The sequence below is a fragment of the Camelina sativa genome, chromosome 17 (genome assembly GCF_030686135.1).
Source record: "Camelina sativa cultivar CO46 ecotype springtype chromosome 17, ASM3068613v1".
Classification (NCBI taxonomy): Eukaryota; Viridiplantae; Streptophyta; class Magnoliopsida; order Brassicales; family Brassicaceae; genus Camelina; species Camelina sativa.
Genome location: NC_141896.1, coordinates 19,275,352 through 19,295,896, shown reverse-complemented (window position 1 = coordinate 19,295,896; position 20,545 = coordinate 19,275,352). Strand labels below are relative to the sequence as shown.

Sequence of the window (20,545 nt, the reverse complement as noted above, 5' to 3'; positions counted from 1 at the left end):
TAAAAACTCGTTAAATTCCAAAATTGTGAATTAGTGAATTTTTTAGATCTTCAATTTTTAGAAAAACTTCTTTATTCAGCAATCTAATTCATGCCAGAACGAATCAAGGAAAAACTTATGAAGAGAGCAGTTACAGGAAAAGATCTTATGATAGTCAATATGGGACCTCACCACCCATCCATGCATGGTGTTCTTCGCTTAATTGTTACTCTAGATGGTGAGGAAGGGGGAAGAAGAGAACTTTAGGGTTCTTCCAAATTGCGACCCGAAGTTTACGATCCACTGATTCGGAAACCCCCAGTTGGGATGTTATATATTTTCAAACAACGTCGTTTTATTGATTGGAAATAACTGTAAAACGACGTCGCTTAAAAATCCGTCGTTTTTTTATTAAAACGACATCTGAATCATTAAAAATGAAAATTCTTGTTTTGGTATGTCATAAAAATAATTTGAAAATGGCAACCAACTCTACTTTAAATTTACAAAATTACAAATTTTTATGATAAATAATCAATGTTATAAATTTTTTACTTTCTTTTTTATATATAAACCTATAAATATAATGTGCAAACTGATTAGGTTAACAGAGCAGTTAATCTTTGCTCATAAATAATAATGTGAATTTGAAATAAAAACTAATTTTAACTAAGACTTATATATCACTATTAAGATATTAAAATCTACAAGTATTAATGATGTTTTTCAAACTTTTGTTTTCTAAACTCACATCCTTCATAACTTTTGATCCTAAAATATTGATATATATATATATATATATATATATATATATATTATAAATTGTATAATCTTGAATTATTTATTTTTAAATAAATTTAAATCTAAATAATACCAACAAAAATATTTAAATTCTTTTTATTCAAAATTTTAAGATAAAAAATTTATTCATGTAATCATTATTTAAAGTACAATAAATATGTTTTCATTATAATTTTTATTTATTAAATAATTTATTCCAAATTTAACAATTTTTAAAAGTAATTTTTTTGTAAAGTTGAATTATTTAAATATAAATTAAGTTTTATTATTTTTCTCTAATTGTTAAAATTGTTTAATAATAAGAGTATTTCTGTCTATTTTCATTTCAAAATGTGTAGTTTTCAAATAACTATAAGATTAAGTGTAATTTTCAAATTTCTTTTAAAATTTAGTATATTCTTAAAAATGTCCCCATTAATTATTATGATTTCATTTTCGCCCAATTTTGTTTCTAAATAATCAACCTTTATGCTAATTAATATTTATACATTGAAACACTAATAAAATCCACTACAACTTAATTTTACGTTCAATTTAAGTTCAATTTAATTGAAATACTACTGATTTCAAACCCAAATTAAAACATTGCTCTAGAAGGTTTGGTGTTGCTCATATCTTACAAGTGATGCTTACTTATAAATCTGATCATATTAATGACAGATTTGTTTTAAAATATAAAAGTAACATTGCTTGTTCCTTTTCTCTTATGCGTTTTGGTTACTAATGAAAAGCTTTCACCTTTGTAAAAATGGCAGAGCAAATGGATTGTAGCTGCTCTATTTGGATCGGTTCTGCTTCTACGGCATGATGGTGCAGCTTTGTGGGTTGTGGTTGGATCAGTTTCAAATTCTGCGCTTTCCGTAGCTGTGAAACGTTTACTTAACCAAGAGAGACCCGTTGCTACACTGCGTTATGATCCTGGAGCGCCATTTTCTCACGCTCAATCCATTTCTTTCATCTCTGTGTTTACTGTCTTGTCTGGTATACATACAGCCACAATTTTGATATTTGTTTCTAATTGCTTTTGATCAACTCTTAAAGATCCGTTTACTCTTATTTTAGTGGCTTGGAACCAATGTACTCTCTCTGTTTCTTAGTGGCCTCGTCCTCGCATTGGGTTCTTACTTTGTAAGTCTTCATATTATTTTATGACATTGACTCAACTTCAAAATTAACGGAGAATCATATGAATGAAATCATTAACACTGATGTTATTTCATATGAATGAAATACAGATCTAGATTTTATTGAGCAAAAGAAAATATTAGACTATCTTCAATAAGTGTTCACCCACGTTTCCACTCCAATATTATATTTTGCCCCTTAAACCACTATTTTTCCAAGATGGATCAACAAAAGCGTTGAGACAAACTCTTAAAAAATGTATGCAAGTTGTTTGGTAGAATGCATGATAGAGATATCCAAAAAAAGTACAGATCTCTCAATTCTAAACTAGATTCTTAAAAGATATACGTAAAATATGTCTTAAATGATATAGGTGATATATTTATATAAAATTATGTGTTTATTCGTTTTTGGGGAACTTAAACTTACAAAAAAAAATGTGTTTCTTAGACTCCTATTCATATTTTTTTTTATCAATATATATTTTACATTTTGTTTAGTGTTCATGCAAAACTGCTATATATATATATTGTAAGTTTTGGTAAATTTCTCTAGGTTTTGAGTTGGGGTTTGTATTCAATAATACAGTACTATAATATGATGTGTCAATTAAAGTGATAAATGGAATATCTCATGGGAGCGAGATCGAACATATGGTGCAAGACATTCATCTTTGGGCAAAAAATAATAATTTAATTTCCCTTAATTATGTGAATCATTTTTGTAATCGTGTTGGGGACTATCTCGCTAAAGATTTGTATTCAGTTGATGATTTCTATTTCGATACTGTTAATCTGCCCATAAGACTAGAACAATTGATGTGTAATGATTTACATAATTAATATATAATTATGGGTTTTTTGCAGAAAAAAAACCCTCCAAGTAATTGTTTTTTGCAAAAAAAAAAACCATCCACCTCAAATAAATGCAAGTCAATACTGTAATTTCAAAAGTGATATGTAATATAACTCTTCTCTGTATACGTGGTAATTTGAAAATTTTGCTGTTTTGAAGAAAAAAAATGGCAAAGCATTTGAGATTTATTTGACGGAAAAAAGATCAAAGACTAGTAAACAAAAATATGAACAGTCGTGTGGCCTAAGTAAGCTCCGTCGCTTCTATGAAAAGCCACAAGTTGAATTAAAATTTTAAACTATAGTCAATAAATATATATATTGTCACACGCACCTAGAAAACTATTCTTCGTGTCTGATAAATTGTAATTTGTAAAGAGTCGGTTAAAGTTAGCAGTGGCTGTTGCTGATGTGTTCTTCCTTAAGCTTATGGATATGGTTATATAAATGACACTTCAACGAGTGTATTTTCTTTTCCGTAGGAAACACAAGCACTTTGAGATATTCAAATGATAGCAACCTCATATAATAAGCTAATCAACAGGACGTAGTTTTATTTTTACTCGGTAATCCTCTCGTTTGTTAGTCGAAATCACATGTCAATATCACAAACATTTTCTTTTGTTGATATAACATCCTTTTCTAAGTCATTTTAACACTAAATCAATATCCAGATATATCAAATCAACAAGTAATATGATGGTTATAATAGAAAAAGTGATCTACTTCTCTAATAAAGAACAAAAAATGCCTAATCCTCTAATTTTTTTTTTCAAAAAGTGCATAATCCTTTCTACGGCAATGATCTATCTGAAATTATGAATCTATGATCTGATAAGTCCGTCCTTTTGAATCTGATAAGTTCTTTCTGTTATCATTACCAAAAGTCTTATAGTGACAAAATCACAAAAACCATTGGTCACTGGCTCACTGCAACATTGATGTTTTGATTTGTAAAATAAAAATAAAAAAATCAAAGGTTGTTGTTCAACTAATTTATAGTATAAGCTTAATCTTCCAAGGCTGTTGTTCGATAATTATGTATTATCAGAATCGTTTCAGCTCTCATCAACACGACTGATAATACCCTACGTCATGCTCGAAACAATAGGTTTCAAATCATCATCAACTTGATTTGCGAACATTCCAATATCTTATGTCAATAACTATAGATTTTTTTAGCTAAAGAAATTTAATATTATAGCAAATCATTTTTATTTTAAAAAAAATTGTTGTCTTGGTGTATAGCGTGCTAGTTAAGTCTTTATTTGCAATTCTTGATGCTTTATTAGAGTACAATAATTCATTAAAAGCACGTGTAAATATGCTGGCAAAAATAAAGACGGATTACTGATAAACTCAGACCATATCAAATTGTAGAAAGCATATACTAATTCAAACCAAAACCGTTATAAAACAAGACAAAATTAGGTAGGCCAAACATTAACAACCGGCCAAAACAACCTAACCCCTATTTTATATTTTCGTCGTGCAGTTTCATTTTTGGTCGTTTTCACGTTCGGCCAACCAACCAACACAAAGGAGACTCAAACGGAACAAACAAACAAACTAACCAACCAAAACCCCAAATACAAAAAAAACCCATACCAATAAAAAAAACTTCTTGCTTTGGTCACGGATGGATCAAGCCTTGCCTAAACCACCACCGGTGGTCACCACCGTCGTCCCAGATCCGCCGCCACCACCACCAACGCAACCGTATGTTCTACGATACATGGCGGATCTTCTTGGCCGGATTGGTATAAAGGACACAGACAAAGATGGTAACGTCAGCCCACAGAGTCCGAGGAGTCCTAGGAGCCCAAGAAACAACATTCTCATGGGAAAGTACGAGCTAGGGAAGCTTCTTGGTCACGGAAGCTTCGCTAAGGTTTATTTAGCTCAAAACATAAAGTCTGGAGACAAAGTCGCCATTAAAGTCATCGACAAGGAGAAGATCATGAAGAGCGGTTTGGTTGCTCACATTAAACGGGAAATCTCGATCCTCCGCCGTGTTCGTCACCCTTACATCGTTCACCTATTCGAAGTTATGGCTACGAAGACAAAGATTTACTTCGTGATGGAGTACGTTCGTGGCGGTGAGTTATTCAACGCGGTGGCTAAAGGTAGATTGCCGGAAGAAACGGCTCGTAGATATTTCCAACAGCTGGTCTCCTCTGTTTCGTTCTGCCACGGGCGCGGTGTTTACCACCGTGACCTCAAACCGGAGAATCTTCTTTTAGACGACAAAGGGAATCTTAAAGTCTCTGACTTTGGTCTCAGCGCGGTGGCAGAGCAGCTTCGACAGGACGGGCTCTGCCACACGTTTTGCGGGACTCCAGCCTACATTGCACCCGAGGTTTTGACTCGTAAAGGGTACGACGCAGCGAAAGCTGACGTTTGGTCTTGTGGAGTGATCTTGTTCGTGTTAATGGCTGGTCACGTTCCGTTCTACGACAAGAACATAATGGTTATGTACAAGAAGATTTACAAAGGCGAGTTCCGGTGTCCTCGTTGGTTTTCATCGGATCTTGTTCGGTTATTGACTCGGCTTCTTGATACGAATCCGGATACTCGGATTACTATACCGGAGATCATGAAGAACAGATGGTTCAAGAAAGGTTTCAAAAATGTCAAATTCTATATCGAAGATGATAAACTGTGTAGGGAAGATGAGGATGAGGATGAGGAGGAAGAGGCTTCATCATCAGGCCGGTCTTCGACTGTTTCAGAGAGCGATGCGGAGTTCGTTATGAAAAGGATGGGGGTAGGGTCAATGCCAAGACCAGCGAGCTTAAACGCGTTTGACATTATATCATTCTCTTCAGGGTTTGATCTGTCTGGTTTGTTTGAGGAAGAAGAAGGAGGAGAAGGGACGAGGTTTATATCAGGTGCTCCTGTTTCGAAGATCATATCGAAGTTGGAAGAGATTGCGAAAGTCGTGAGCTTCACGGTGAGGAAGAAAGAATGGAGTTTGAGACTAGAAGGTTGTAGAGAAGGAGCCAAAGGGCCTTTGACGATTGGAGCTGAGATATTTGAGCTGACTCCATCTCTAGTGGTGGTGGAGGTGAAGAAGAAAGGAGGAGACAGAGAAGAGTATGAAGAGTTTTGCAACAAGGAACTCAGACCGGAGTTGGAGAAACTAATCCACCAAGAAGTTGTAGTAGACGAAGCATTGAATTTGCCATCCGATATTGAATAGTAACAACGAGGAAGGCTGAGAACTGGGAGATTACTACTGATTATTTATATGTTTATGTTATATGTTTATGTTTATGATGGTGTAAACTAGGAGATTACAAAGATCTTCAAGATTGACGTTGATTTTGTGATCTCCGTAATCTCTTAGTGAGTGTGTTTGTATATATAAGTGCTAATGTAATGTGAGTGATAGGAAGATGAGAGAAGCAATTTAGTCGATTTTTGCTGGTCATAGAGCCAGTTTGTTGGTGGATTGCCTCAAAAATATTGTATATACAGTATATGTAAAGCAAGAGATGAGCTTAATGAGAATACTATCTCAGCCTTCCCTTTAGTTTAACTGTTATGTTCATCCTAAGCTTTACTACTTGCTTAGTTAGAGTTCTGTAGTACTCTTTGTGACATTTTTCATCAAATAATAATTAAAACACCTCAATATAAAAAAAAAAGAACAAAGATAGTTAATAAAGTGAAAATTCAGAGTGTGAACATAAGGTTCATCTATTAGGTAAACTCACAAATATTGAAGCTGCACATGTAAATCACTCGAGAGATTTGTGGGTATAGATTTTATAAGGTTCATACAACAATCACACCGGTGAATGAATTGGCTATATGGATTATGGACTACTGCTAATCAAGCTGATATGCATGTATTAACCTGGTGATCCGGGGGAGGTCAGATCTTGAGAAGCTTCAAGCGCAAGTTTTGGATTGATGAGATGTATGAGCAACCAGTTCCTGCAAAAGAATGAAGTAATTAGTGTCTTCTTGCTTAAGCATATTCTATATGTGAAAATGAGAGATGCTTACTTCGGAATATCGGCTATGATCTCTGTGCATGTAGGAAGTCTTAACAATAGTTTCCCACTTAGTAACATTTCTGTAGTTTTCTGTAAGATCCTGCTTTTGGATGTTGAATGAATATCTACGTGAATGGATCTGAGAGGCGGCTACTGAAGGCAGATTATGACAAAGCCAAGATTCAGAAGGCTTTTTGGGCGATGGTGGTGCAAGAAGTGACCAATCTGAACCACTATTAATCTTTTCCAACTCATCACCCTTCACCATTTCACCACCACTTCTAATACTTATATTTTCAAAAGCTTCAAGGTCATGATTAGCCTCTGGTTTCTTTCCCATGTCTGCTTCCTCTGGAAAGATCATGACTCTTGAGTTATGCTGATCCTCCTCAGTCATGGGATCAATCTCGGTGTCGACATATACTGTCTTCTCCAAGAGTGAGCTTATCGAACCATAGCCTTTTCGGTGGAGTAACTCCTGAGACAAACTTATGTTTCTAGTATGCTTACTCAACCTGTTAGCTCTCAGGTTCTCAGTTTCTTTTCGAGTCTCAGGGAAACCAACAGGGTGAAAAGGAGAACCTGTACTGCGAAATGGTGACATACAGCGAGTGTGTCTGTAAGGAGATGAAGACCTACTTGCAGCAGAAACCAAGTTTGATTCAGAGTTGAACTTCTTCCCAATGCTTGAATGAACCGGTGATTGAACTTTACCACTCAGCTTGTGCTTAGAAACTGAATCAAGAGCCAGCTGGAAAAATGTACAAGAGCTTATAGTCAGTGAGTGTCTAATAATGTCTATGAGGGACTAATAGGAGTTCAAAGGACAGGAGTGGAACCTTTTTTACAGATTGGAATCTAGATTTGAGTTGAGCAACCTTGCTTGACTTCACTAGATCATGGCTTGGAGATGTTACTGGAGAGTTGGGTTTGGCTTTAAAACCAGGTACTGTATTCAGCATGGTTAGAGAGTCTTTAAAACACAATTGTGGCAACATCCCACAACCTCTCTTTGAAAGGTAGGCATACTCAGAACCTCCATCATCATTGTTCTCACTTGCTTCATCATCTAAGTCTTGGTGGTGATAATAAGATGGGACTATAGACTCATCATACCTATTAGGAGTTTGCTGCTTCTCTCCCGGTACTAACTCTCTTATCTGTATCGTTGGTTCAGGCATAAAACTCGATGGTTTGCGATTAGAAGCATAGTGAGGCTGCTCCACAGTCATGGCTTTGGCAGCTGGTAAAAACCGGTTCAACATAAACTCCCGAGATTGAGTATCCTCAGAACTTTTTAGTGGTTTCTTGGTCTCAACAACACCATATCCACTTACACCACTAATGCTGTTGTTAAAAGAAAACGAATCCTTTGGAGAGAGTGTATCACGAGCATCAGAAAACACATCATCTTCATCATCCTCTGTTTCTTCAACTTGTTTACCTTTTGAACTCTGAAATTTTGTCATGTTTCCGTCAATGGCTTTACCCGGTGGACGACATGGTTTAAAGACTTGTTCTTCTTCTTGCGTCAAGTCACAGACTTGTGGTCTGAAATCGTTACCCTTTAGTCTCCCAGGAGCTTGCTCCCAAGTGAAAGGAACAGAGGCAGGTTCAGTAACCTGATCCAAACCAGGGACAAGAACTGGATGACATTCACTTGTCTTAGTAGAGTCATAATCAGTGAAGTTATTACTCTTGTTTCTACGTACAGAGACAGCTGATGTGTTCTGCATCCGTCTTGTTGAAAGAAGAGGTACGTTGTAGTTCAGTTTCCTCTCCGCCATTAGTAAGCAAAGAGCAGTGTTCAGTTTTCGTTCTTAGGATATGGCTCACAGACCAATGAAACTCATTGGTATATATACCAAGTTCTCTAGAACAGATCTGAAACAAACAAAAAAAACCAAACATAACAGTGGTTCAGTAATCTTGAATTTTATCCACATAATGTGAAGTTGGTGGAAACAAACAAAAAAAGATTTTTTCTAGTACTACTAGAAACTTCAAATTTAATATAATAATGCTAACGCAAACGCAACACCGCTAAATAAATTTGAAATCTAGCAAGCAATAATATCAAATACAGACCCGTGACATCAATCATTATAAGGATATGCACGCACAATTGAGTACTAGACACAACTAGAAAGAAGATTGTGACGATCTCATAATCGATGTAATTAAGCAGAATTGAGATAATCAAATTAATGATCAGGAAAATTATAATCGATAATCAACTAATTAATTAATAAAACTCGTTTACGGGAGAATCAAAGTTTCCAAAAAAAAAAAAAAGATAGCCCTTAAAGCTAGAAGAAGGATTGAGAATAACGTTATCTCAAAGAAAAGCACAGATCGAAAGAGAACCGTAAGGAGAGGCTTGAGAGAAAGGAGAGGAAGAAGCTTTGAGAGTTTAAAAAGGAGACTGAAGAAGACTTGAGTAAACGTATAACAGAGAGAGAAGGGTAAGCTTTTCTCTCTTTCTTTTATCGTGAGTATGTTGTGCCGTGAAGATGACGGAGAGAGGAAGATAGGGACCTGGAGAAGAAAAAGGGAAGGTGAAGTTTAGTCACGAGATGATTGGTGCATTTGGACTCTTCTTCTTCCTGCCTTTACTTGTATTTACTTCACTTTCTCATTCACACTATTGGTCAAAGATCTTGTTTTGCCTCTATGCACATTAATAGAGGTGGCAGTATTTAACCAGATTTAACCGTAAACGAACCAAATCAAACCAGATTCAGTCATTTCTTGGGACCGAGACCGACCTTATATAAATTGAGCAGTGAGTAAGTAACGTACCGTAGAAAAGATAATTTAATAATCATTAGTTCCTTACTAGTAATTATGAGGCCTTTTTCACTTGTTACTTTTGCACTTTCGGGGAATTATTTAAGGTGTGTACCGACACATTAGAGAGAATGATGGAAGCAAAGAATTTTTGGCGTAACCAACAACAACTCAAATTATTTTCAATCATTTAGTTTTATAATAGATCGGTTAAATTGAATCAGTTAAGAAATACATATATTTGAGTTTTTTTTTTGTTTTTCTGATAAAAGTGTGTACACTTGTCATCATAACTTCGGGGAGTTTTGGATATTGTTTATACAAGTGATGACATATGCTATATAGTATGCTTACATGATGCAACGTTTGTATGATTTTTTTCTGATATTTTATAAAATATTTAATACATATACACAATACCATAATAATCAACTTTACTATAGAACCCCCATCAAATCAGTGAACTTTAAAAGAGATGTTTGTGTGTGTGTTTAGTAAAGGGATAAAAAGATTGGCTAACTAACACTCTTAGTCAGCAGGCCGCTTTCGAACACCGTTGCAGCGTTGCCCCCTCATAAACGTATTATTGCATGCTAAGCGCCAAATGCCAATCTTTTTTGCCAACTGCTGATCTTTTTTAATTTCTATTACTAATTCTTAAAAAACCAAAGATAATTAGTTAGATTACACTAGACAAGATAAAAGTAGATGAAATTTCGCTTAGGAATTTGGTAAAATTGATTGAGACGGTAGAGGACATGGACTGATTTTTTTAATCTAGAAAAATGGATTTTTGGATAATTGGATTGTATATGATAATAATGGACAAAAATGAAATTAAGAGTGATTTGGAATTCATTTGTTTAGATACCCCTGTTGTCACTCTTCTCTCCCTCTATCATACAATCCAATCACTCAAAAATTTCTTACCACTAGACATAATAATTAGAGTTATTTACGAAAAGAGCACCGACAACAAACTAATCTTCGGATTTAGGTACTGTGGGTACTCAACTTCGGATTTAGGCACTCGACACACTGCAAAAAGTCGCTTTTGCCCTCCACTCGCTGATGTCATCCTTCCTACTCTTTTTTTTGGGTTTCGATATCTCTCTTTCTCTTTTCCCCCATCCTCTTCAACTTTCTCAATAGTTACAAACCAAAAATTCCGGTGACCAACACCAACGGCGTAGGAGTCATCGACTTGGAGAATATATATAGCAGCTTTAGCGGTTTGATAAACCAGCGTCCAAGCCACATCGACACACGATTGGTAGCGATTCAGGAATTGCGATATGGGTTATGAAGACTAGAGATTAAGTCAATAAACCGCTCGAAAGAGGTTTGATATGGATGCTCTGATTTTTTTTGGTAATTTGACGGAAAGGCTTCTCAAAAATCTCGAAGATCTTGTTCGTAATTAGCTAGGGTTTTGCCACGCCTCCATAGATCAACCTGTTCCGGTTTTCCTACAGTAGTTATATCTATCTCCTTGTATATATATACTTAGATTTTGGATAGTTTAACTTTTTTTAGGTTTTGCTAGAATTGCTAGCTAAAAGGGGAATTATGTCGTTTTTTTTTATTGTGATTAGTTCATAGGCAAAACAAAATACAAGATAGTTTGATGATTGTCAGTGCTTGTGATATGTTGCAAGTGCTTATTGCTTGGATTTGAGACATGTTTTGCTTGGATTTGAGACATGTTTTGCTTGGATTTGAGATGTGTTATTAAAGTTTTTTTTTCATGCTCTGTATTTTCTAATTTATGTTTGTTAATTTGCTTTTCTTTTTAAGTTTATGGATTTATTTTAATGATTGAAGGTTGTAGAAGATGAGGATGATGACTCTAATGCAGAATCCACTGAGGTTTGTACTTATCAAATCAAAGAAAGATGAGGCTTGTTTCTTCAGACTCTAGCCAATGTGAGGTTTTTTTTTAGCAATTGTACAGCTATTTAAGTCTGTTAGGTCGTTTCCTTGTTTTATTATAAAAGTCTCAAGTACTAAGATGACATATTCTTTTATTTTTATAGCTTAGATGCGGTTAAGATGTGTTTGGATACAGAGGAAACATCTACGATTCAGAGCTTGTCCTAAGGAAGGAGCCATTCGCATGATGTTAACTATGGCAGAGGCCGTGGGAAGGTGCTTGCTTAGGAACTTGACAATGAAGAAATAGAGAGGAAGCTGATTAGTGTTTTGAAAGAGATGGTGAGATTGCTAAGTACTTGAAACCCATGTTTGGGTTCCTTATTTACGATCGATAAGGGTTTAGTTTTTTTTTCTTTCAATTTTTTTAATGTATAATCTACTGTATATTGATCGGTTTGGGTTTATACGTCTTTGATTAGGATTCTCTATTTACTATCTATTAGGGTTTAGTATTCCCTTTTTTAATCTTTTTTATATTAGGTTCACCTTACATTAATGGTTTGAGTTCATATGATGTAATTTTTTAATTTTATTAAAATTTATTGTCATGATATTGGTATTTGTTGCTAACAGAGTTGACGTCATTTAGTTAGATTCTAATTACACGGTCTTTCTCGTTTGGGGGTAAATAAGTCTGCTACAGTGACTTTTTCACTTTTATTAATCCCTCTCGCTGTCCGATGCCTAAATCCGAAGTTTCATTTCTCGAAGTGCCTGTTTTGATAATAAACTCTAATAATTAAACACAGTAAAAGTCGAAAGCTATTATCATCATGCAATGGAATCCCATCCCATACTGCAATTAACATATGGAAATTTAGGAGATTAAAAACTTTTTGCAACTTATTTTTGTTTTTGAATTAACAACTTTTAATTGGTTAATCCTATTGAACTATAATATATTATTATAGTTTGTAGGTGCTTAGAATTTGAAGTTTGAATTAAAGTGATCAGTTAGCAAGTAATAACAAATTATAGCCCTATCACATAAGGATCCAAATTTGTTGATCATATACTTATTTTTGTTTTTGAATTGACAGCTTTTAGTGACCAAAACAAAAAAAATTGACAACTTTTGTTTGGTCAAGTCTTATTGAAACTTGAATATCATGTTATAGTTTTATTGGTGCTTAGCATTTGAACCAGAGTGATTACTTTAGCAAGTAATTAGAAATCATAGCCACACAACAAGTGATGTCACATAAAGATCCAGATATTTTTGATCATGTGGTTTACATTTGTATTGTCATCCCAATAGATTTCTAATTTGTCGTGTATAATAAAGCCGTATCCCACATTGTTTGTAAATGTATCACTAACATTTCCCATGGACTTGCCCCTTTGATTAAGGTTTCGAATATGTTACGGAACGAAGGCATCTTTTTTTTTTTACTTCCTACGATACTCATATAAAAATAAATGTTCACAGGTACAGAGAACAAAATCCACGATAACATTTTAAGAAGTGAACCAAAAATTAACGAAATAAAAAAACAAATAAAGTGTCTTCTTAATTAAGCAGAGAGATGGGAAAACGAAGATTATAAGATCGTTGAACCAAAAAAGCTTAAAAAACAATTTAGTTCTGCTCTTGAGCTTCTGCAGCCTCCTTCTCTGCTTCAGCCATTAGTTCATCAAAGTTCTCAGACTTTCCAAGTGTGATCTCGATCTACAAAAGTCATATAAAGCCACAGATTTTAGCTAACAATATTATAGCCAATCTCAATTTCACAGAACAAGCAAAAAAAACCCACAAAATGAAGCTTCAAATCCCACACAGCCTAAGTAATTCATATTACCTTAGCTTTCTGGACAGGACGACCCCTTGAATCATCCTTGATATCCACAGTGGAGGTCATGATCTCTGTAAGAAGAAGCAATTTTCCAAATTAGCAAAACATAGCCACTGAATCTTTCAAATCTCATTGTTGTTAACATTAAGCTCATTCAAGATGTTAAGAAGATCTTACTCTTTTCAACAGCAAAGCCATTGTTCTTCAATATCTCAGCAACCGTAACCACAGTAGCAATGGCTGCACAATGCACACAAATCAATGTTTTATGAGTAAAACCAAGCACAAACCTCTTTTAATAAAGAAAGCTAACAACAAGATAAAAGATTTCATCTCAATGACAATATAAGGAAATAGCTTTTCTGGAAAAGCTTTGAATTGAATGAACTCAACACTACTGTCAGTTACATATATCTCAATTAATTAGAGAGATTAGCTTAAAACCATACATTAAATATACAACAAGCTCATAAAGAGAACATTACCCATTCCTAGTGCAGACAATTCAACATCAGTGTACTGCTGCATGTACCTCTGTTCAAATTCAAAAACACCAAACAAAGTCAATACCATAAACCTGTTTTACTCCATCTCCAGAAGCAAAACAAAGTTCATAAACCTAACAACACAGAGCACCAGCACAATAAACAACATTAACAAACACAGCACGTTACAGATTTTTAAAGAGATAAGAGTACTCATAACAGGATAACAGGTACAGCTCGAATCTATAGATTTCAACCTAAATACAAATCAATCAACAGTCGATTTCAAAAGTTTTATCGGTATACCTTGGCGAGATTGACGTAGAAGAACAAAGGTTTCTTAGTGTTGGAAACCTGAATCCGATTCTTCTTCTGGGTATCAACAGCCAAGTTCATGTTGTTCACTCCTTCCGTGATCTCTTCCATTGATAACTAACTCTTAAATAAAAAAACTTCTCTTCTCGAATTTAGATTTCTCTCTCTCAACTCTGTCTACGAAACGATGAAATTGAAAGAGAAAGAGACGACGACTCTGTAAGAACCAAACCCCCAAAAAACCCTAACTCGATATCCCAAAAACCGACACCGTTTCGACACAACCTAAACAAATGGGCTAGGCTCTGGCCCAGAAGGCCCAATTCAGAGTGTGAGTGAAAATTAATATTTTTATTTATTTCTGGAAAATTTTTAATTCTGCGATGAGCCGTATCGGCGTTATCCGATCAGATCGTTGAATTGAATCATCGAGAGGAGAGACTCAAACTCGCCGGAGAAGAAGAAGAAGCTATGCCGATGTTCAAAGCTCCGTTCAACGGCTACTCTGTGAAATTCAGTCCATTCTACGAGTCACGCCTCGCCGTCGCTACAGCTCAGAACTTCGGAATCCTCGGAAACGGCCGTATCCATGTGCTCGAGCTCGCTCCTGGAGCTCCCGGAGTAACCGAATCCGTCGCGTACGATACAGCAGACGCCGTATACGACGTATGCTGGTCGGAATCTCATGACTCTGTACTCGTCGCCGCGATCGGTGACGGCTCAGTGAAGATTTACGACACAGCTCTACCTCCTCCGTCTAATCCGATTCGATCGTTCCAAGAGCACGCGCGTGAGGTTCACTCCGTGGATTACAATCCGACGCGGCGTGACTCGTTTCTCACTTCGTCGTGGGACGATACGGTGAAGCTTTGGGCTATGGATCGTCCCGCGAGTATTAGAACATTTAAGGAACATGCTTATTGCGTTTACCAAGCGACTTGGAACCCTAAACATGGTGATGTGTTTGCTTCTGCTTCAGGAGATTGTACTTTGAGGATTTGGGATGTTAGAGAGCCTGGTTCAACTATGATCATCCCTGCTCATGATTTTGAGTTGTTGTCCTGTGATTGGAACAAGTATGATGATTGTATTTTAGCTACCTCGTCAGTTGATAAGACGATTAAGGTTTGGGATGTTAGGAGTTATAGAGTTCCTTTGGCTGTGCTTAATGGCCATGGATATGCCGTGAAGAAGGTGAAATTCTCGCCGCACAGGAGGAGTCTGATAGCGTCTTGCTCATATGATATGACTGTTTGTCTTTGGGATTACATGGTGGAAGATGCTTTGGTTGGTAGGTATGATCATCATACAGAGTTTGCTGTTGGGATCGATATGAGTGTTCTTGTTGAAGGTTTAATGGCGAGCACTGGTTGGGATGAGCTTGTTTACGTTTGGCAGCAAGGGATGGATCCTAGAGCTAGTTGATCATCATAAGTAAGTTTTGTTTTACTCTTTATTTGTTGTGGAATTGGTTTGGTTTTGTTCAACGGATGTAGTCGGAATAAAGTTGGGATCTTGCTTAAAAATGCAATGTATTGGAACTTCACATATGAAAAAAGCTTCTCTGTAGTGTATACATTAGCTTGTTGTTACAGTATGAGCTGATCTAATCACTTCTTTTGCGGGCGTTTTTACGGTATGGTGATATTGATCAGAGCAATGTAATTGTTAGCATGTTACAAAACCAATGTGTTATTGCAAGTGAAGAAATGTGTATTTACTATACAAATCTTGAGTCTCTTCTACTTAAGTTCAACAAGCATAGCACATGGTTAATAGATATTGTGAAACTTCTAAATCATTGCTGCTTTATTACCGTGTGTTGTTGTCTTTACAATGTGTGAGTAAGACAATTGGGGTTATTACTGTCTGTAACTGTCTTCCTTACATGGTGATGACGTATGCTTTGGGTTTGGAATATGTAACTTTGCATCTGCATTAGGATTCAACTTGTATCTACTATCTCTTAAGGCAACAAGTTTAACATGTTTCTTTGAGCTCCTGTGTAATTTGAACTGATTTTGAGTGTCTCCTGGGTGTCATGAACATCTAAGCTGTCTAGAAGATACCATTTTGTATATACTGCATTATGCATACCATTGGTCCATTTGGGTTCAATCCTCATCATCAACGTTACTTGTTTCTATATGTATTTTGGTTTTAGATTTGGTTCAAGAGTAGAGATTATCTCGTTAATTAATCAAACCCTCTCAATGGGGTGAATTGAATGAAATAATTTTATCGAGTTGGATTCTATCAAGAACAAGTTGTTCTTGAACTACTGATTTTATCTAGCTAGATCAAATGCCGAGAATGTCGCTTCACTATGGACGGTGAAGAAAAAAAAGTACAATGGATGCAAGAATGAAGAATCAGTTGAGAGGGGGTTGCACACTTGCACATGGTTCAACATTGATTGGATTTTATCTAATGATACATGTGTAGAATGAAGAGTTCTGACCTTTGTATTATATATTGTCTTAAGGTCATCTGACTTTTGTATCAAAAGTATTTTTCTTTCTGAATAACGCGACCGTATTACAAGATGGCAAAAAAGTTTTTAAGTAAGTAACATATGTCCTTATCCATCAAGTTATCTAAATTTTTGTAAGATCCATCTGTAAACATTCTATCATCAGCTCAAAAGGAAGTGAAAAGAAGTGTTCACCAAACACCAAAATGTAAAAGAAAGAAAGAAGAGAGTGAGAGAGAGGGGTCCATGAAGTCAATCACTTTCAAAAGGAAAGCAAACCCACATGATCTTGTTCCGGATGCGGATATATTGAAAACACACTTCTCTTATTATTATCCTCTTTTCTTTCTTCTTTATTATAAATAGATCATATACATTTATACACAATATGCATAGTGTACTGTGTACGTGTCTATAGTCTCTCATTTTAATCAAATAGGTTTTCTGAAAATAATCCATAATTTTAAAAAGGTTTGTAGTCTTCTTTGTAAATGAGAGTTCGAAGCTATAAAGACGATCCGACGACAAGTAACTATATTGATTTTTTTGTAGATATATTTTGGAAAAGTAATGAATACGAGAAAAGACGACTAAGACAGTAGGATCTGAAATCCCAACAAGATGCGTGTATATCATGATTCAGTGAAAAAGGATCCAAACTAAATGTCATCCAAAGCTCGATCTTTTCTTATTGGATTGACTTTTGATGACACTTAACGACAACAAAACGAATAACAAAAAGTTAACACCGAAAAAGACAATAGGAAAACACACACACAAATTGCTAGGATGATATAAGTTGGTTCTAATAGTTGTTATGTGGGTTTGGAACCGTACTAGCTTATGAAAATCTTAATTGAATATTGGCTCTCAATTGATTATTACAATATAATATTTGTAACAAGGTTTTTTCATTAATAAGTTTCATTTAAATTACTAAAAAAATTTGTATAATATACAAAATATTTTGACAGTCTTACTAATGTTTTAAATCTAGGCTTAACTTGGTGAATTGTGGGAAAGTGATGTGTAATGTGTGGTGATGATATAATAGAAGACCCAATGATGCTACAACATGTGTCTACCCATAAGCACCCAGCCTAGCTAGATGAACAACATTGTGCATTATACATTAATTAAAAACTCAAATTAATTATAAGATAATGAAAGAAATAAAGAAGAAGAGAAGAAGAAGAAAAATAATTGAAAGCTTTATAGCGAGGAAGAGGGGTCCCCTCAAATGCTAATAGACGATGGATCCAAAAGGTAAAGTACATTTTACATTACACATCGTTGGGTGCAATTATTCATTCCATCTATCTCAACCCCTCTTTTGTTCCCTCTCCCCTACCAATTTTTAATTTTTTTTTCTTTTATATAAAAAAGTTCTAAATATTTATATTTTTGTATGCAATTTATATATATGTTATTTGGCTTCTTTTTTCTCCTTACTCCATTTGTTTGTTTATATTAAGGTATTATTCAAATGATTCTTACATATTCGTATGGTTTGTGTTCAAAGGAATGTTTTTCTTCAAGGAATATATACCAAGCTTTTACATTTTATTTTTGGTGATATAGTTTTAGACTTTATAGACATATACAGTATATCGTAATAAGGCTCCTATCACAATCAAAAGGACAACCCCACTTAGTTATCTCATAATGATTATTTTATACGGATCACAATTTGTAGTTCCCTATACTGTAGTTGGTGCAATGTATGTATTCAAATAAAAAAATGAACAAGGCAGATAATATGAAAATTTTAAAAATCTTCCACATATAAGCTTTAGGTAAAATGATACCTCAATGAATATTTCAAAATCGAGCAATACCAAAATAAAGTATAAGAAAAGTCCAACATATATTCCTAAAACTCAGCTGCTGAAAAAGAGCAGAAAAAGAGCAACTAACAGAAACCATAAAACTATATATAATACACACTCACACATAATATACATTACACAATAATAAAAGTTTACAAGACGACATCAAAATCTAAATATAAAAACGCACCAAAAGACTATAAATAAATAATAAACACACATGGTCTAAATTTCTCAAAAAAAAAAAAAAAGATATTACAATTTAAATTTAGTGTTCTTCTTGAAGCTTCTCTCTTCAAGATCACTACCTTACGTCTCTCTCTCTCTCAATTTCATCTCAATCTTCTCATATAACTTTTTTTTTATAAGCAAGAACCAAAATCTTTAAGTTGTTTGTTCTTCTTCACTAAAAAAACACAGAACAAAGAAGATAATGAAGGAGACAATAAGGTGTTGCATCGCTTGCATTCTACCGTGCGGAGCTCTTGACGTGATCAGAATCGTTCACTCAAACGGACACGTTGAGGAGATCAGTGGGACGATCACGGCCAGCGAAGTCATGAAGGCTCACCCGAAGCACGTACTCAAGAAACCATCTCCTCCACCGTCCGACCACGACGAGCGTGATGTCATCTCAGCCACAAAGATCGTCGTCGTCCCTCCGGAAGCTGAGCTCCAACGTGGCAAGATTTATTTCCTCATGCCTGCAGCTAAATCTGATAAATGCGCCGGAGGAAAGATCCGCCGGGATAATAAAAGTAACGCAAACAACGCCGTCAAGAAGCGGTCACAGCATCACCGCGGTAGTGAGACATGTAATGACGAGAATAAAGATAAAAGTTCCGAGAAGGATTTGTTGATATCTGATCGGTACTTGACGGAGATATTATCGGAGAAAGTAGCGACGCAAAAAGATCGGAGGAAGGGACGCGTCGGCGTGTGGAGACCGCACTTAGAAAGCATATCGGAGATCATAACTGAAGATTGATGAAACGGCATCGTTTTTGAGGATTACTTGATAGTAAAAATACGTAGCTTTTTTTTTTCACCATCATTTTTATTTTAAAGATATTGTCAGTTCAGTTGTGCATTTCAATGAAAATATTGAAGAGAAAAAAGTTTTTTTACTTGGCATCAATTTCTTTAATTGATTAAGGGTTTGTTCGTTTGGTTGACGCTGGCGGCAGCGGCAGTGGCAGCGGCAGCGGCTGCGTTTACGTTTTCTACCGCTGAATTTAAACAACGTTTAAAAATGTTAGACGCATGTCACAGCGTTTACCGCAATGTCATGACGCAGATACCTGCGACAAGCAAACGAACAACCATACCTGCGTCTGCCGCAGCCGCAGGTACCTGCGGCAGCCAAACGAACAAGCCCTATCTTTTAGATGTGTATTCTTAGGCCATGTTTATAGGGAGATGAGATGTGGTATTCTTAGGTATTTTAAAAATGAAAATAATTGAATAGTGGACTTAAGATCAGGCTCATTGGTCTTATTCTAGAACTGTTCTTGGGGCTGATCTTGTGTGACGTGTCTCTCTCGGATTGGAAAGAATTAATTAAATAAAATGTTTGTCTTGTTTAATTAAGTAAGTAATATGTTTGTTTTTAAAAAAAAAAAGATTTATTTACAATGTTTTTTTTTTGTTTCATAAAAATATGGTATTGTATTTTGAATTTTAGTAAAAGTTTTATAAGTTTGCAATTAAAATGTTATTTTATAAATTTTTTATAATTGTAATATGTTTAAGAATATTAATAAACATTATATTATTAAATAGTATTAAACATTCTTAAATTATTTATTAAACATTAATCTATGTATTTATTAAACATTCTTAAATTTCTATAAGAATATTATATTATTAAATCTTAAGATCTTACACATGTTCTCCCAATAACTAACTTTTTAACAAAAGTTCTTAACTACTGATCTTACATTATTTTTACAATATTTATACTCTAAGAACACCCTAAACTGATTTCTCTATAAACATGTCCTTATAGTCTTATTGATGTAATTACTTGGTTCATACCATTGATGGATTAATATAATATCTAGATGACAAAAAAAAAAAAAAATGTGTACTCTTATTGTTAAACGTACGACACCTTATCAATAGAAAGTAAATGGATTAGTGCTGTAGTGCATAATATAACT

The 20,545-nt window shown here is 34.9% G+C and overlaps 4 protein-coding genes, 1 long non-coding RNA gene and 1 pseudogene across 11 annotated transcripts; 4 read left to right on the top strand and 2 right to left on the bottom strand.

Annotated features, from left to right (window-relative positions):
- The first annotated feature begins 4,203 nt into the window (after positions 1-4,203).
- Positions 4,204-6,300, top strand: LOC104757252 (CBL-interacting serine/threonine-protein kinase 18 pseudogene; annotated as a pseudogene). Its single transcript, XR_015585876.1, has one exon. The product of XR_015585876.1 is annotated as a CBL-interacting serine/threonine-protein kinase 18 pseudogene (transcript).
- A 64-nt stretch (positions 6,301-6,364) lies between these two features.
- LOC104757253 (uncharacterized) lies at positions 6,365-9,445 on the bottom strand. Of its 6 annotated transcripts, none has more exons than XM_087493995.1 (5): positions 9,131-9,416; positions 8,476-8,647; positions 7,603-8,385; positions 6,774-7,514; positions 6,365-6,701 (listed from the first exon to the last, which is right to left on the bottom strand). In XM_087493995.1, exons 2-5 carry the CDS (start codon positions 8,548-8,550, stop codon positions 6,657-6,659), a joined length of 1,644 nt encoding a protein of 547 aa, XP_087350121.1. In that variant the 5' UTR covers positions 8,551-8,647; positions 9,131-9,416; the 3' UTR covers positions 6,365-6,656. The 6 variants fall into 6 exon arrangements, with proteins under 6 accessions (XP_087350121.1, XP_087350122.1, XP_087350120.1 ...); XM_087493996.1 differs by having other exon boundaries at positions 9,302-9,411; XM_087493994.1 differs by having other exon boundaries at positions 9,096-9,345.
- A 953-nt stretch (positions 9,446-10,398) lies between these two features.
- On the top strand, positions 10,399-12,041 carry LOC104757251 (uncharacterized). The gene is made up of 3 exons (XR_762391.2): positions 10,399-10,895; positions 11,378-11,479; positions 11,590-12,041. It is a non-coding gene; the product is annotated as an uncharacterized LOC104757251 (long non-coding RNA).
- Positions 12,042-12,833: 792 nt separating this feature from the next.
- LOC104757250 (uncharacterized protein At2g34160-like) lies at positions 12,834-14,214 on the bottom strand. The gene is made up of 5 exons (XM_010479979.3): positions 14,073-14,214; positions 13,767-13,815; positions 13,459-13,521; positions 13,288-13,352; positions 12,834-13,157 (listed from the first exon to the last, which is right to left on the bottom strand). Exons 1-5 carry the CDS (start codon positions 14,190-14,192, stop codon positions 13,068-13,070), a joined length of 387 nt encoding a protein of 128 aa, XP_010478281.1. The 5' UTR covers positions 14,193-14,214; the 3' UTR covers positions 12,834-13,067.
- A 338-nt stretch (positions 14,215-14,552) lies between these two features.
- On the top strand, positions 14,553-15,810 carry LOC104757249 (peroxisomal targeting signal type 2 receptor). Its single transcript, XM_010479978.3, has one exon. It carries the CDS (start codon positions 14,553-14,555, stop codon positions 15,504-15,506), a length of 954 nt encoding a protein of 317 aa, XP_010478280.1. The 3' UTR covers positions 15,507-15,810.
- Positions 15,811-18,459: 2,649 nt separating this feature from the next.
- LOC104757247 (uncharacterized) lies at positions 18,460-19,510 on the top strand. The gene has a single exon (XM_010479977.3). The coding sequence runs from the start codon at positions 18,817-18,819 to the stop codon at positions 19,369-19,371; it is 555 nt and encodes a 184-aa protein (XP_010478279.1). The 5' UTR covers positions 18,460-18,816; the 3' UTR covers positions 19,372-19,510.
- The last annotated feature ends 1,035 nt before the right edge of the window (positions 19,511-20,545 follow it).

Coding starts and splice junctions, on each gene's coding strand:
- LOC104757253 (XM_010479983.3), bottom strand. CDS start 8,550: ATGGCGGAGAGGAAACTGAACTACAACGTACCTCTTCTTTCAACAAGA. Junction 7,515..7,602: donor GATTCCAATCTGTAAAAAAG/GTTCCACTCCTG, acceptor ACATTTTTCCAG/CTGGCTCTTGATTCAGTTTC. Junction 6,702..6,773: donor ATCATAGCCGATATTCCGAA/GTAAGCATCTCT, acceptor ATTCTTTTGCAG/GAACTGGTTGCTCATACATC.
- LOC104757250 (XM_010479979.3), bottom strand. CDS start 14,192: ATGGAAGAGATCACGGAAGGAGTGAACAACATGAACTTGGCTGTTGAT. Junction 13,816..14,072: donor TCTACGTCAATCTCGCCAAG/GTATACCGATAA, acceptor GAATTTGAACAG/AGGTACATGCAGCAGTACAC. Junction 13,522..13,766: donor ATTGTCTGCACTAGGAATGG/GTAATGTTCTCT, acceptor TGCATTGTGCAG/CCATTGCTACTGTGGTTACG.
- LOC104757249 (XM_010479978.3), top strand. CDS start 14,553: ATGCCGATGTTCAAAGCTCCGTTCAACGGCTACTCTGTGAAATTCAGT.
- LOC104757247 (XM_010479977.3), top strand. CDS start 18,817: ATGAAGGAGACAATAAGGTGTTGCATCGCTTGCATTCTACCGTGCGGA.